At 39.8% G+C, this 14911-nt stretch overlaps 1 protein-coding gene across 3 annotated transcripts in view; it reads right to left on the reverse strand.

Moving 5' to 3' along the window:
* The window catches only part of LRRC36 (leucine rich repeat containing 36), a 52823-nt gene that overhangs the window by 14378 nt on the left and 23534 nt on the right, over window positions 1-14911 (reverse strand). For all 3 annotated transcript variants that reach the window (XM_078149428.1, XM_078149426.1, XM_078149427.1), the window contains exons 6-9: window positions 6000-6127; window positions 3223-3274; window positions 963-1412; window positions 91-380 (exon numbers count right to left, since the gene is read on the reverse strand). In XM_078149428.1, coding sequence (XP_078005554.1) covers window positions 91-380; window positions 963-1412; window positions 3223-3274; window positions 6000-6127 — 920 coding nt within the window. The remainder of the gene's footprint in view (window positions 1-90; window positions 381-962; window positions 1413-3222; window positions 3275-5999; window positions 6128-14911) is intronic.

The following is a 14911-nucleotide window of genomic DNA, read 5'->3' on the forward strand; positions in this document are numbered from 1 at the left end:
GTTTCTGATTACACTATTTAGGAATTTATCCCCATAAGAAGAAACACAGTCCTAATGTAGTTTTTATTAAGAGCACAAACAAACACTTGCCTCATTGTTGGTAACATCTTTGAGCCCATGATTTGGCACCATGCTCGAAAGAATATTGTCCTTCCTCTTAAATCCCCTTCTAGTTGGGCTTATGGACCTCTTTGCCAAAAGTCCCCTGTCTTCTTGAGTCCCTGAAGGTAACAGGAATGTCCGTGGAGAGTTTCCCACAGTAGTACTACTTGTGAAAGAGCCATGTACTTGTGTTAAATCAGCAAGGCCCACAGATAACTGCTGTTCAATGCTGTCCAGCAGAGTTGAATCACTGCTAAAATGGCTTGTGGTATACAGATCTGTGGAAGGAATGTGCCAGAAAATGAAAACTCTCTGGAGCAGGATCCATTACTTATTCTACAACTAGCTTGTTCTTGAACTCAGGGTCCATTGTTATGGACAATTTGCTGGTGATGACCCTCACCCTCAGCCAGTTTGGTTCTCAGATGACCAATGTGTGTGTGTGTGTGTGTGTGTGTGTGTGTGTGTGTGTGTGTGTGTGTGTGTGTGTGTGGTGTGCACATACATATACCCATAGCTTGATAGGCCCAGCTAGAATTTACTTACACTTGGCAGTCACCATCTCTGAAGACCCAGGATTACTAGAAAGCTGCTAGCGTGACTTACTAGGATTTTACTTGGTGAACTACAATATGATATGATTATGAAACCCAAATTTCAACAATGAAAACTACTTCTCTATTACCATATTATGTATCAATTCACACTCATTCTAAGCTAGGGATTCTACATAGATCACTGATGATCCCTTTATCACAACTCAAGATATGTTAGTCTAGAGACTCAAAATTTCCTTGCTGTAGATCACCACCTTCCCTCCTTTGAAAACCAACAACATAACAAATCAAATGCCTTGTTACCTGAATTGAGCTTCAGCAGTCTTCCAGTGGTGGAGTCTGAGTCAGTCAAAGGAGTCATTATGTCTCCACAGGAGTGGGATGAAGTGGACTTTGCATCATTCAAAGATTTTGTACCACAGTCTTGGTAATTTTTACTTCTATGATGAGTATGGGATTTCTTGCTGAAACTTCCATGTAAGGTTATGGAGTGAGGATAGTGACTGTTATAATTATCTAGACTAATATCTTTAGGTAACTGGTAGGGATGAATCTGGCTTGAATCACCCACATCTAAGCGTTTACTTGACAAGGCTTCATGGCTAAGTTGATAAATATCAGTCTTTGGTATCAACTCTTTCTCTGGAGAAGAACCTAAAGATTTATCATCTGAAAAGGTTAGTCGGTATCCTTCTTTAGCCATCTTGTCTGGAGACCGGACTGAAGATTGAAGAGATGTGTAGCATCTGAATTCTAACAGAATACAACCATGGCAAAGGAAAGAAAAACAGGAATGAGAATATCTCATTAGTCACAGGGATATCACTGTGCCTGGGACACATTTCCTCTCTATCAGAGAAGGCTATCAGTTAGGGTGGTTTAGATAGAAGGGAATAAAATCAAAGAACTCACAAATCAGAGGATCATAAGATTTTGAGCTGAAAGGGCCCTTAGAGATCATCTAGGATGACCCCCCCTCATTTTACAGATGAGGAAATTGAGGTTTTTAACAAAAGGTATTATAATCATAGAATATTAAGAGATGGAAGGGAGTATAGAGGTCATCTTGTCCAATCTTTATCCCCTTATTCCATTTTACTGAAAAGGAGAGAGACTGAGAGAAGGGAAGTGACTCATTCAATGACAGAACAAGTTAGTTAAGTGGCAGAACTAGAATTCACACCCAGGTCTCCTACACTACTGCTTACCATGGTAAGCCCAAGTAAAGAACCTGCCACAGGTCAGATAGGAACCAATTTCTATTTATCAGGAACTTCCTTGGGTCAAACTGGACTCTTTGGGATGAGAAGTTGAAGGGGTGGTAGAAAGTTCTTCTCTCACAACAATCCTGTGAGACGGACTGTACCAATGTCATCATCCTCATCTTATGGGTGAGGCCACTGAGCTTGGAGAGATTAAATGATTTACCCATAATTCCACATAAAAAGTGTTAGAAGCATGATTCAAACTCAGGTCTCCTGATTCCAAATCATGCCCTTTTCCTCCTACATCATCATATCTCCTCTGTCATCTCTGGTGGGAAACCCAGGCCTAGAGTATCCCATTTGCCCAGCCTTAGAAAGATTCTCTCTCAAGAGAGCTGTGGCTTTCCTCTACAAATCAAAGCTAGGACCAACAGTGACAACACCCTTTCAAGGCCATAACAACACAACAGATACAGCCTCTGCTCAGCTGGACATTTTCAAAAGATATCTTTAGCAAACACAGAAGATGCAACAACTGAGTTAGACGTGCTGAATGTTGAAAATGGAACCCAAACCACTGGAAGTAGATACTTTGAGGCAAATATTATTCAGCAAATATTATATTTGAACTTATTAATAAATTCCCAGCATAGAATACAAGAAAGTCACAAAATTATGGTACATTTCAATTAAAAAAGGAAATTTTTTCTTTTTTTTTTGGCTAGGCAATGGGGTTAAGTGACCTGCCAGGGTCACACAGCTAGTAGGTGTTATGTGACTGAGGCTGGATTTGAACTCAGGTCCTCTTGAATTCAGGGCTGGTGCTCTATCTACTGCACCACCTAGCTACCCCTGCCACCTAGCTGCCCTGAAATTTTTCTTATTTATCTTTGTATCACATAGTTTCAAATATAATGCATTCATTACATATAGGAGACAATGTTTTTGAATAAATAAATAACAAAAATCTAAATATAACCACGGACATTAGATTAGAAATACTGTATTTTTTTTTTTAGGATTTCCTTTTTTTGGCAAGGCTATCAGGGTTAAGTGACTTGCCCAGAGTCACACAGCTAGTAAGTGTTAGGTGTTTGAGGCCAGATTTAAACTCAGGTCCTCCTGATTCCAGGGCCAATGCTCCATCCACTGCACCACCTAGCTGCCCTGAAATATTCAGTCTTTTTTTTTTTTTAATATTCAGTCTTAAAGAAGGAAAACAACATAGGTCACTACCCTGTGTACTGGTGATAATCCCCCACAAAAGGGTTGCCAATGTAGGCACTTAGGATTGAGAACCATCGTCCAATTCTTCCCTAACTTCATGAAAATGTGGACTCTGAACGCAAAATATTTACCATCTTCCTGGTGACCATCACCTGGCAGCTCCCTTCTTGCCACTTCCTGTAGCTGAAAAATATTTGAGAAGGTAAATACAAAAAATGGAAGGAGACAGAACGCAAGAGACTACAAAGTGCATACATTGCATACATTAGGTCTTGTTCCAAGACCACAAGGAAGTTAAAAGAATTGTTTTAGTGAAGACAAAGAGTCTTTTAATAAGTCAAACAGTATTAGAAAAGACAAGGATGTTTTAGAGAAAGCTGTGAAATACTGTATAATCTTTGCTTTGAATACTTTAGCATAGAGGTGAGATATGAAATGCTTCTCTGACTCAAAAAACAGGGGGACACATATCAATTTTATCATCAGCTAAAGTTGATTAAAATTATATTGAGGTCGATTGAAGGGACTGAAGTGAGGCAGGATAAGGTTGGGATACCAATCTGTTTCTTTTTAGGAGGATCTGAAAGCACATGGCTTCCTATGGATGGATGGTGGATAAACTCAACATCCGAATTTATTTCTCAATTTGAAATAATATTACAAACTACAAATTTAATTCCTTCCTGTTCCCTCCCTTCTGATTCAAGTTCTAACTCTGACTTCAAAATTGAAATTAGATTCTAAAGTGAAGATTGTAAAGTCCATTATGTCAATTTCTCAATACAAAGTCAATTCAAAGGTAAAACAAATGTCAAAGGCATTTTCCAGGGGTCCCAATTAAAACCTTCAAAGATTGCCTCAGAGATGGCATCAAATTCGTGCTTTTCTATCTACCAATAAGAAAATCGTTTGTTATTGAAGGAAGGACCACTGGCTTTCAGGTCAGAGGTCTTGAGTTTAAATCCCAGCTCCGCTACCTCTACTATCTGTGTGACCTTGGATAAGTCATTTAACCTCTCTGGTCCTCTATATCCTCATCCATAAAATAAGGAAGTTTAACTAAATGATCTTTAAAGTCCCATCCAGCTCTAAATCCAATGAGATGCCATCCCCAAAATGAGAAAAAAATACTACTATTACAGTCAATTTTTGATTCATCAGGAGTTGACCATTCAGATCATCAACACCTCTACCTGAGGGAGTGTAAACAAAGAGGGAATTTTAAACCCACATCAGCAAACACTGCTCCTTCTACCATATTCACTCATGCAAATCACCTAATGATAGCCTCCTCACACCCCACCATCCAGATTTTAAAGTCAAAAGAAAACCAGTAACTTTCCCCCCTATCTCTTTGTTCACTGCCTTTTGCCTCCCAATAAATATGAAGTCACCTCTATTCTGGGGTAATATGGTTCCTAGACCCTCCTACCTTCAGGGTCTATGACTGGCTGGGTTAACACTTAAAAAGTGGAATGAGAGAGCTCATTGGCCTCCTCCAGATGGAGGAAGCCCTGCAACCAGGTCTGTTTCTTAAAGAACTATAGTCACTGCTGGGAAAGACTTGATTTTCCCCACTCTAAAATGGAAAACTCACGCTACTCCCTTCTTTCCCCTGTGGTGGTAAAGCAGAAGAAAACAGATCTTGTTTTCTTGGGGATACACCAGCCCTGTCTCCAACTAAAGTACCCATGAACACACCTATCTCATCAGGCTCCTCTCTTCTCTGAAGAGACTGAGTCAATTTGGTGGGGTGGCAAAAAGGGCATACCCACAAAAGGCAGTGTGGTGTAATGGAAGCAGGACTGCCAGGAGGCCTTGGCCTTTGTCCCAGCTCTGCCACCAACTGGTTGAGTGACCCTGGGCAGGTCCCTTCTCTTTGAATTTGTTTCCCTATCTGTAAAATGAGACTAGATGAACTCTAAAGTAGCTTCTGGCTGAAAAACAAAAACAAACAAACAAAAAACACACACACAAAAAAACCCTTTCCCTTTTCCTCTTTCTCTGCTCCATTACAGAAAGAGTAAGAATAGTTTTTATTATGGGGACATAGAAGACTGGAATTGAAAAGAAGTGGAGGTGAGGTGAAAAGCAAGATGGCTAGAGGTGTAGGACACAGAACTAACATAAAAGTACTAGTTATGTGCATGAAGATTGTGGCTCTGGTGCAAGGTTAGCTGGGTGAAAGGCTGAAATGAATGGATGTGGTGCTATCCTTCACATCTACAAGAATCACAGAATCAATCTTAAGAGCTGGGAAGGATCTTGGCTAAAAGAATCTCTTCCTATAACATCTTCTCCAGCCAGCTTTGTAGACCTCTAGGGAAGTAACTATCTCAGGAGGCAATCTATTCTAGTTTGAGACAGCTCCAAATGTTAGGAAGTTCTTATATTGAATCAATCTTGGCCTTTTCTATCTTCTTGCATCACTCTGCATACACGATAGTCCTATAACTATATAAAGAAAGCTATCATGTTCCCAGCTTAAGGCTATTATACCTTTCCTAGGTTAAATACCTCAAGTTTTTTCCCCACAATTCCTCTCAGGCCATGATTTTGAGGCCCCTCCACGTCCTGGATGCACACAACTTAACAACATCCCTCTTACAGTGTGGTGGTCAGAGCTAAACTCTGGAGGCGATCTGACTGGGGTAGCATATCGTGGGATGCAGGTTTCTATTAAGGCAGCTTATGACCGTATTGTCTCTCTTGGCAGCCACATCACGCTAACTCATTTGAGCTTGTAGCCACTTCAGTTTCACATGAAGTGCTTTTAGAAATAAACGTCTGATAAAAATGATTCATTTATACAAGTTCTCTCAGCTTCTTCATAGATATTTGAAAATTATCAGTATTATTAGCTTGCATTGATTGATATGTTAGAATAGTAAGAAGGTGAACACATTACCTGGGTCCCCAGGGGGAAAGTGTCTAGCTCCTGATCAGCTGGATTGCTGGCTTGGCCCACAGAAGCACTTGTTAGTGGATCCTTTAATTCCCGGCTGGGGAGGGGAAGGAAAAATCCTTTGCTTAATTCTGTGTTAAAAGGAAAGACATCCAGTGAATCACTGATCAGACTTCCCAAGAAAATATACTATAAATCTTGGCCCCAATCAGGAGGCCTCCAGCCACAACAGTGGCCAGTTGAGAAACGACATACAGAAGCAACCCATGACGTTATATATTCTGTGACCCAAGTCAGCTGATTCACCTGACAACCTTGGGTCTCTGAGTCTTTGTGTGCCTCAGTTTCCTCATCTGTAAAATAGCAAGAATAATCAAGACCTATTTTTATAGGAAGAAGTACTAAGCCTTTCAGTTGCTGGGCATTCTAGTTTAAGATTAGATAACCAGCCAAAGAAAGAAATGAGTTGTTTCCTTGTCCTGTCTATCAGTGCAAGCTGAAACCAGGAAAGATAAAACAGAAGAATTCTTAGATTGTAAGACCCATGCCCTTAGTGTCAATCCTGTGGTATTTCCTAAGTACTTGTTATAAAGACTGTAGAATTCTGAGGTTCACCCAAGGAGCCTTGGAGTGAAAATGAGCTTTATTTTAATTCTAGAAAGTTCCAGCAGGACTTAGTAAGGCACTAAGACAGGATGGTGGAGACTGGGCTTCTGACTATGGACATGCTCATCCTGTTCTAGTCTGCTTACCTCTGGGCAACAGAACTGAGGTGAGTCAGTGCAGCAGGGAAGGCAAGGAGAAGGCCAAGCTTCTGGAGACTTGGGCCCCTTATTGCATTCAAGGACTTGAAATGTTTACTGCTTCTCAGCTGCAGAGACTGAAATACACTACTTAAAGACAGTTTCCTTCTTAGAGTACATTTGCTCTAAGACTGCTTTCCCCAGTGACTAAGCAGTTCCCAGAAAGCATCATAGAAAAAGCAAGAGAGGGGCAGCTTGATGGCATGGTGGATAGAGCATTGGCCCTGGAGTCAGGAGGACCTGAGTTCAAATCTGACCTCAGATACTTACTAGCTGTGTGACCCTGGACAAGTCATTGAATGCCACTGCCTCAAAAAAAAAATCAGGACAGCAATCACTGGTTATTATAAGTGTTTGGAAACTTACAAATGGTGCTTCACATCCATCAGGGGAAACCTATTTGAACTGTAGCAGAAGAGACTTAGATTTCACAATAAAGGAAGAACTCTGTGACAATAAAGCTCGGATCTGGGGATGAGTTTCTGAGTAAGGCTGTAGGCACTGCTCTTTGTTCTCTAAGATGGCTGACATGGTGATATCTAGAAATGGGGAAATACGACTAAGAACCACTCAGACTCCTTTTAAACTCGCAGATTACACAAAAACACTGACGAGCTTTCCATCATCTTCACAAACTCTCGGTCCACACTCCTTAGCCTGGTGCTGAAGATGCCCCAAGACCCTGACCCCAGCCAACATTTCTCACCTCCTACTAATTCCTCACAAGAATGATTATACCACCGGCCCTGAAGTCAGGAGGACCTGAGTTCAAATCCGGCCTCAGACCAAACACTTCACACTTACTAGCTATGTGACCCTGGGCAAGTCACTTAACCCCAATTGTCTAAAAAAAAAAATTAAAAAAAAGAGAATGATTATACCTGTTACATCTAGGTTTCTGTACTAACTTTGCCCTTAATGTCCCAGGCTCTTTCCCCCCACACTCCATCTCACACCCTCCTTTCTGTCCAGGTTTGGCTGGTCAGCCCTCCAATACTCAGCTCCAGTCTCACCTCCTCTTGGAGAGCTTTTCCAACCATTTAACTTTCTCAACCATCCTCGACATCTGTGTCATTCACCTGACACTTGTGCATATTGTTCTGCTGCCTTTTTTTTTTAATGGTTTGGTGTTCAATTTAAATAACATTAAGCACCTCCTGTGTTCAGGGCACTGTGCATTGGGGATGCAAAGAAAAATCCCAAATAGGAGATGACCAGCAGCAGAACCTGGAGGAATGTCGTAGAAGCCCTGGAACAAGAAAGTGGCCAGGAGGAGGCAGCAGCTGCTGGCCTCAACAAAGCCAAAGTCCAACAAGACAAAGCCTTTGTATTTATCAATGAAGAGCTCTCTGATTACTTTTCTGACTTTAGAATGGAGAGAGAGATAAGGCAGATTACAAGGAGTTGAGAAATCTGTAAGTAATGAGGTAAGTGAAGGCAAAGAGTTATAACGAACTTCTGAAAATAAACAGTGAGGAAAGAGAAAGGACAATAGCTTGAGGAGATAGCAGGGTCAAGTAGAAGACCAAAGTGTGTTCAGGCCAGAGGGAAGAAGCCAGGAGACAGATAGAGACGGAAGATGAGAAGGGAATGATCCATAGGAAAAACTCTCAAAGGTGACAGGAGAAAGATGGAGGCAAGGGCACAAGGAGAGGGCCTTGCAGTAACACAAGGACATCTCTGAGGCTGCAGTAATGGAAGAGTCAAGTGGAGTTGTAGAGAGATTTTGAGATATGAAATAGGGAAGATAAAGGAGCTTAGGTAGATGGGCTTGAACTTTCTCAATAAAAGCAGAAGGCAAGTTATTTACTAAGAAGGGATGGGGAGGCTTCGGGAGCTTGAGCTGGAGAAGGTTTGGGTCCTAAAACCACTTCAGAAAGCATGACATAATTAACTCTGTGTAGATCTGAGGGCAGACAATATGAATTTCATAGGTTTACATATTTAGAAGTAGAAGGTACCTTAGAGGTTATTAAGTCCCACTCCTTATTATAACAGATGAGGAAACTAAAGCCCAGAGAGGTGAGAAGACATACCCTGGGTCACCCAACTAGTAAGTGAATGGTGCAGAATTCAAACCCAGGTTTTCCTGACTCCACATCCAGTCTTCTAGCTACTGTGCCATACTGCCTCTCAGTAGTACACTCAGCTTATAGGAACAAAGTACAGGGTCAGAGAAGGCAGAAGATAGGAGTGAGCCAGGCTTGAGGCCTTGCAGGGCCTAAGTGCCAACAGGACAAGGGAGCAAGTGATTCAAGAGAAGATGACAGGGTTAAAGTTGTGAAGGGAAAAAAGAGGCTGTAAGAACAGAGAGAGATGGTGGTGCCTTCCTATGATCTCAACATGTAAAGGCCCAGATTAGTGTCTGGGTGAGTAGGCTATCCTGATCAGGTGTCCAAACAAAGTTTAGCGTTCAGACAGTGAGTCCCTAGAAACAGGGAACCCCTGGGTGGCCAAAAAAGGTGAACTGGTCAAACCTCCAGAGCTGATAAGCAGTAAGATTTTGCCTGTGAGTAACTAGCTCTGGCATTTCCAGCCTCAGAGAGTGAAAGAGACCATATCTTGAAAAAACAAACAGAAAAACAAACCAGGAAAGGATAGAAGGACTGGAAGTCATGGTGAAGATGAAGGAAAGGTTTAAGGAAAGTGAGGTAAGGATGGTAAGAAAGGAAGGAGATTATAATGAAAAGGGAATTTCAGAATTTAAGATCATAGAAGTAGAACAATTTTGATTTAGGAATAATTTCTTTTATTTACTTAGTCAGTGCCATACAAATCAAACTACCAAAAAATTATTTTATAGAGCTAGAAAAAATAGTAACAAAATTCATCTGGAAGAACAAAAGATCCAGAATATCAAGGGAATTAATGAAAAGAAATGCAAGGGAAGGTAGCCTGGCCATACCAGATTTTAAATTGTATTATAAAGCAGCAATCATCAAAACTACTTGGTACTGGCTGAGAAATAGAGTGGTGGATCAGTGGGATAGGTTAGGTACACAAGACACAGTAGTCAATGACTATAATAATCTACTGTTTGATAAACCCAAAGACTCCAGCTTCTGGGATAAGAACTCACTATTTTACAAAAAAAAAAACTGCTAGGAAAACTGGAAATGAGTATGGCATAAACTGGGCATAGGCCAACATCTTAAATTGTATACCAAAATAAAGTTAAAATGGGTTCAGGATTTAGATATAAAGACTGATACCATAAGCAAACTGGGAGAGCAAGAAATACTTTACTTGGCAGATTTATGGAGAATGGAAGAATTTATGACCAAACAAGAGATAGAGAACATTATAAAATACAAAATGGATGACTTTGATTACATAAAATTAAAAAGTTTTTGCATAAAGCCAATGTGACCAAGATTAGGAGAGAAGCAGAAAACTGAGAAAGAATTTTTACAACCAGTGTCTTGATAAGAACCTCATTTCTAAAATACATAGAGAATTAAGTCAAATTTATAAGAATATAAGTCATTCCCCAATTGATAAATGGTGAAAGGATATAAGTAGGCAGTTTTCAGATGAAGAAACTAAAGCCATCTATAGTCATTTGAAAAAAATGCTCTAAGGCGCAGCTAAGTGGCATAGTAGATAGAACTCTAGCCTTGGAGTCAGGAGGATCTGAGTTCGAATCTGACCTCAGACCAAACACTTGACACTAACTAGCTGTGTGACCCTGGGCAAGTCACTTCACCCTGATTGCCTCACCAAAAAAAAAAAAGGCAAAAAATGCTCTAAATCACTATGGATTAGAGAAATGCAGATCAAAGTGACTCTGAGGTACCACGTCACATCTATCAGGTTGGCTGACATGACAAAACAGGAAAATGATAAATGCTGGAGAAGCTGTAGGAGAATTGGAACACCAATGCATTGTTGGTGGAGTTGTGAACTGATCCAACCATTCTGGAGAGCAATTTGGAACTATGTCCAAAGGGCTATAAAACTGTGCATATTTTTTGACCTAGCAATACCATTTCTAGGTCTGTATCCCAAAGAGATCATACAAACAGGAAAAGAACCCACATGTACAAAAATATTTACAGCAGCTCTTTCTTTGGTGGCAAAGAACTGGAAATTGAGGGGGTGTACATCAGTTGGGGAATGGCTGAACAAGTTTGTGGTATATCAGTGTAATAGAATACTATTATGCTATAAGAAATGATGAGCAGGCAGACTTCAGAAAAACCTGGGAAGACTTGTATGAACTAATTCTGAGTGAAGTGAGCAGAACCAGGAGAACATTGTACACAGTGACAGTCACATTATGTGATGACTAACTTTGATGACTTCTTAGCAATGCAAGGATCTAAGACAACTCCAAACGACTCATGATGGAAAATGCTGTCATCCAGAGTCTGAACGCAGATCCAAGCACATTATTTGCTCTCTCTTTGGGTTTTTTTTTATTCTTCTTTCTCGTGGTTTCTCCCATTGGTTCTACTCTTCTTTACAACACGACTAATGTGAAAATGAGTTTAATATGAATGTATATGTTGAGCCTATATTAATTTACATACCGTCTTGGGGGAGGGATGGGGAGAAAATTTGGAACTCACTCTTATGGAAGTGAATATTGAAAACTAAAAATAAATGAATAAATTTTAAAAAAGAAATACAAAACAATAATTTCTTTTTAAAATTTAATTTTATCATTTTCAATGAATAAAAATGAATTTTCTCTCTTCCCCATCTCTCCCTCACCATGACTGGAAAAAGAAAACCCTTCTAACAAATATGTATAGTCAATCAAAACAATTTCTGAGGCATGACCACCCCTTCACGGATGGTATCTGAGGCTGAATGTAAATATAAAGGACATGAAAGTTGAAGATGATAATGAACTGGAAGCCAGAGTGTTCAAAGGAATATCAACATGAATACTGACATCACCAAGGATGAGGGAAGTGGTTAAGGTAGAGAGGAAAACTGTGAGCCTGGCACTGAACCTGAGTAAGAAAGAAGAGAAACCCTTGAGGCTGCTGGATGCCTGCAATAAGGATCTGGACAAGGGGATATAGACAGATAAAATAAACCTCATGGGAGGAACAGGCTTCTGAGTGATGACAGTATGAGAAGGGTCTGGAAATGACAGTACGGACAGAAGACAGTAGGCCAACTCCTCCTCCTAACCCAGTGTGTCAGGAGGCATGAGAAGAGCCGCTAGACTACCGTGACAAGGGATGAAGCATTTCTGGAAAGAGCCAGCTTTCCGTGAATGTTATGGAAAGAATGTAAGATGAAGAGAGGGAGGATGAAGGTGAGTCTGTTTGCAGTAGGCTAGGGGTCTCAGAGAATACAGAAGCAGAAGGCAGAGTAGGATAAAGCACTAGGGAGGGCAGAATGTAGTAGTCCTCCTTTTCTCCTAAGTACAGATAACCTTACCCATCTTCTCCCTCCAACCTCATGAGAAAGAGAAGAGTAGGTACTATGTATCACCTTTATTTCTCAGTGAGACTGTGAATTCCTGGAGAACAAGGATTTTATGTTATGGTCTTTGCATATCCTCAAATACCCAACACATAATAAGACTAATTTTTATAGTGCTCTAAGGTTTACAAAGTGCTTTCCTCACAGCCCTCAGACAGAATGTGCAAATATTCTAACCCAACCCAAAAGCATTTATTAAATATCTACTATTTATGAAGTACTGTGCTAGGCGCTAAGGATTTAACAACAAAATTGAGGAATAGTCCCTGCTCCAAAGGGGCTTGAATTCTACTGCATATCACAAGTAAACAGATACAAGTATGTACAGGATTATATGAGCAGCGATAACTAGGGAATCAAGAAAGATTTCCTGTAGCTAGTAGAGCTTGTGCCGAACTTTAAAGGAGTGAGCACATTCTGGGAATGGTGGCCAACCTGTCAGACATAAAGATGGAAAATATAATGATACCAAGTTTGGAAAACAACTAGTAGGCTAGTTTGACTTGGACCTATGTGAAATGAGCCTGGAAAAGTAGGCCAGTATCAGGTTGTGAAGGGCTATGACTACTGAGTTGAATACTTTGTATTTTATCATAGAGCAAAAGGGAGACATTGAAGGGTCCTGAGCAAGAGATATGGTTAGATCTGTGCTCTTTCAAGATTACATGGCTAGCAAATTCATAGGATTTAAAGCCAGAAAGGGCCTTAAAGATCATCTAGTCTGACCCCTTATTTTACAAATGAGGAAACTGGGGCTCAGAGAAGGCTAGTGCCTTGCCTAATAACATCAATCATGGGTGGTAAGAAGTAGAGGCAAGATTTGAACCCCAATCCTTTGATTCTGGATTCAGTGTTCTTTTCACCACAACACACTATCTTTTCAAGTGGAAGAGCCATGTATAGAACCTAGGTCTTTCTTTTCCAATCTTGTGTGGTTTTCCTTATATTGTGTCTCTCAATGGAAATTACAAGGTCTCAGAATTTAACTGAATGAAATTAAGCAAATTTGTTCTGGTCTTCCCAAGTTATAGCTTGTGTTGTATCCCCTGAAATTTCAGAAAGATTAGCTTATTGCTAAAACCTCAGAGCAGAAGTTTGCCTACAAGACAAGTTTAAGGATAGAAACCAAGAGTGAGACCCTGTAGAGAGAAAGTTCCAGGAAGCCCTTCTCCAAACTTCAGCATTCACCTCTCTCCCAAAGACCAGGACCCCACTCCAATAAAAATGCTGACACAACACATTAGCACATATGTACTTGCCAATGGTTTTAATTCCATGAAGTTGATGTGTGGGAGAAAGGAAGCGGACATATCTTCATTATGCAGATGAGGAGATCAAGGCATAGACACATTAAGAAAGCCTTATAAATAGCTACTTATCTGTTTTCAAGGAAATCAGTTTTTGCTGAGCAAATGTTAAAGAACATTAATTTCATTTATTTGACATTCATTTGTTCACTCCTTCAACAGACTGACTATAGAATTGTGTTAACATTGAGAGGGAAAGCAAGAAATATAAAACCCTTAAAGAGGTTACAATCTAGTTAGGGAAATTATATACATATATATATATACACACACACATTATATATACACACATGTATATGTATATATGTGTATGTATGCACATGCATATATATATATTCAAGAAAGATTAATCCTATATTTATATCACTATATAAGAACCAAGTGAGTGATAGGTATAAGAAGTTTGTTGTCTTAGACATCACCTGGAGAAAAGAAGAAAGGAAAACAAATTTCAATGGTCTGGTTTAGTCTACTCTTTATACAATAATGCTCCACTTACCTGGAGAGGTCAGATTTTTAGTAAACAACCATCTGTTCACAGACTAATTGAGATGTAGTTTCCTTATATCTAAAATAATGAGGGGGCGGTTAGATTGGACAATATCTTAGATCTCTTCCAGCCCTAACAGTCTATGATTCTATGACTTTAAGTAAAAGATGGTGAAGGGGGAATAATTTTCACAAAACCACATGGGTGCTTTATTCAACAGAGGTATGAAGCTCCCTCAGGATGACTAACGAATATGTGCAGATAAGGTATACTGATTAACTCAGTTATTTGGTTTTGAAAGTATATGAATTCAATGGATAGGCAGCATAGCATAGAAGGTTGGATTTAAAGTAGAAAGACCTGGAATCCCACCTCAAACATTTATTAGCTATGTAATAATGGGTAAGTCACTTAATCTCGGAGTCTAAGTTTCCTCTTCTGTAAAATGGGACAAATTACACTTGTACTAACCACCTTACAGGGTTGTTGTGAGAAAAGCACTTTGTAAACTTTAAAACATTAAACAAATGAATTACTATTACTTCAGTTTCTCCTAGAGGCTGATTATGGTTAATTCACTAAGATAAATAGCAACTAAGCCAAGGTGAGATGACACAACCACAAATGGCCTCTGGGGGGCTATTTTGTGTAGGGACTAATATTCCTACACTTCAATATAACCCTGGGTTGTCAAGAAATAAGTAAATTATGTTCAATATATAGGCAACTGTAGCAGGCACTTTAGATTATCATAAAAATAAATATTTTGTTGTGTTAAGAGATAGAATATAATTACCTGGAAAAAGTCACCTATATGGAAAAAACTCCTTGAAGGTAGGGGCTTGGCCCCTTTTGCTTCAGATCTCCAGCTCT

This window comes from Phascolarctos cinereus, unplaced genomic scaffold (assembly GCF_003287225.1).
Source record: "Phascolarctos cinereus isolate Bilbo 61053 unplaced genomic scaffold, phaCin_HiC Scaffold_2;HRSCAF=192, whole genome shotgun sequence".
Classification (NCBI taxonomy): Eukaryota; Metazoa; Chordata; class Mammalia; order Diprotodontia; family Phascolarctidae; genus Phascolarctos; species Phascolarctos cinereus.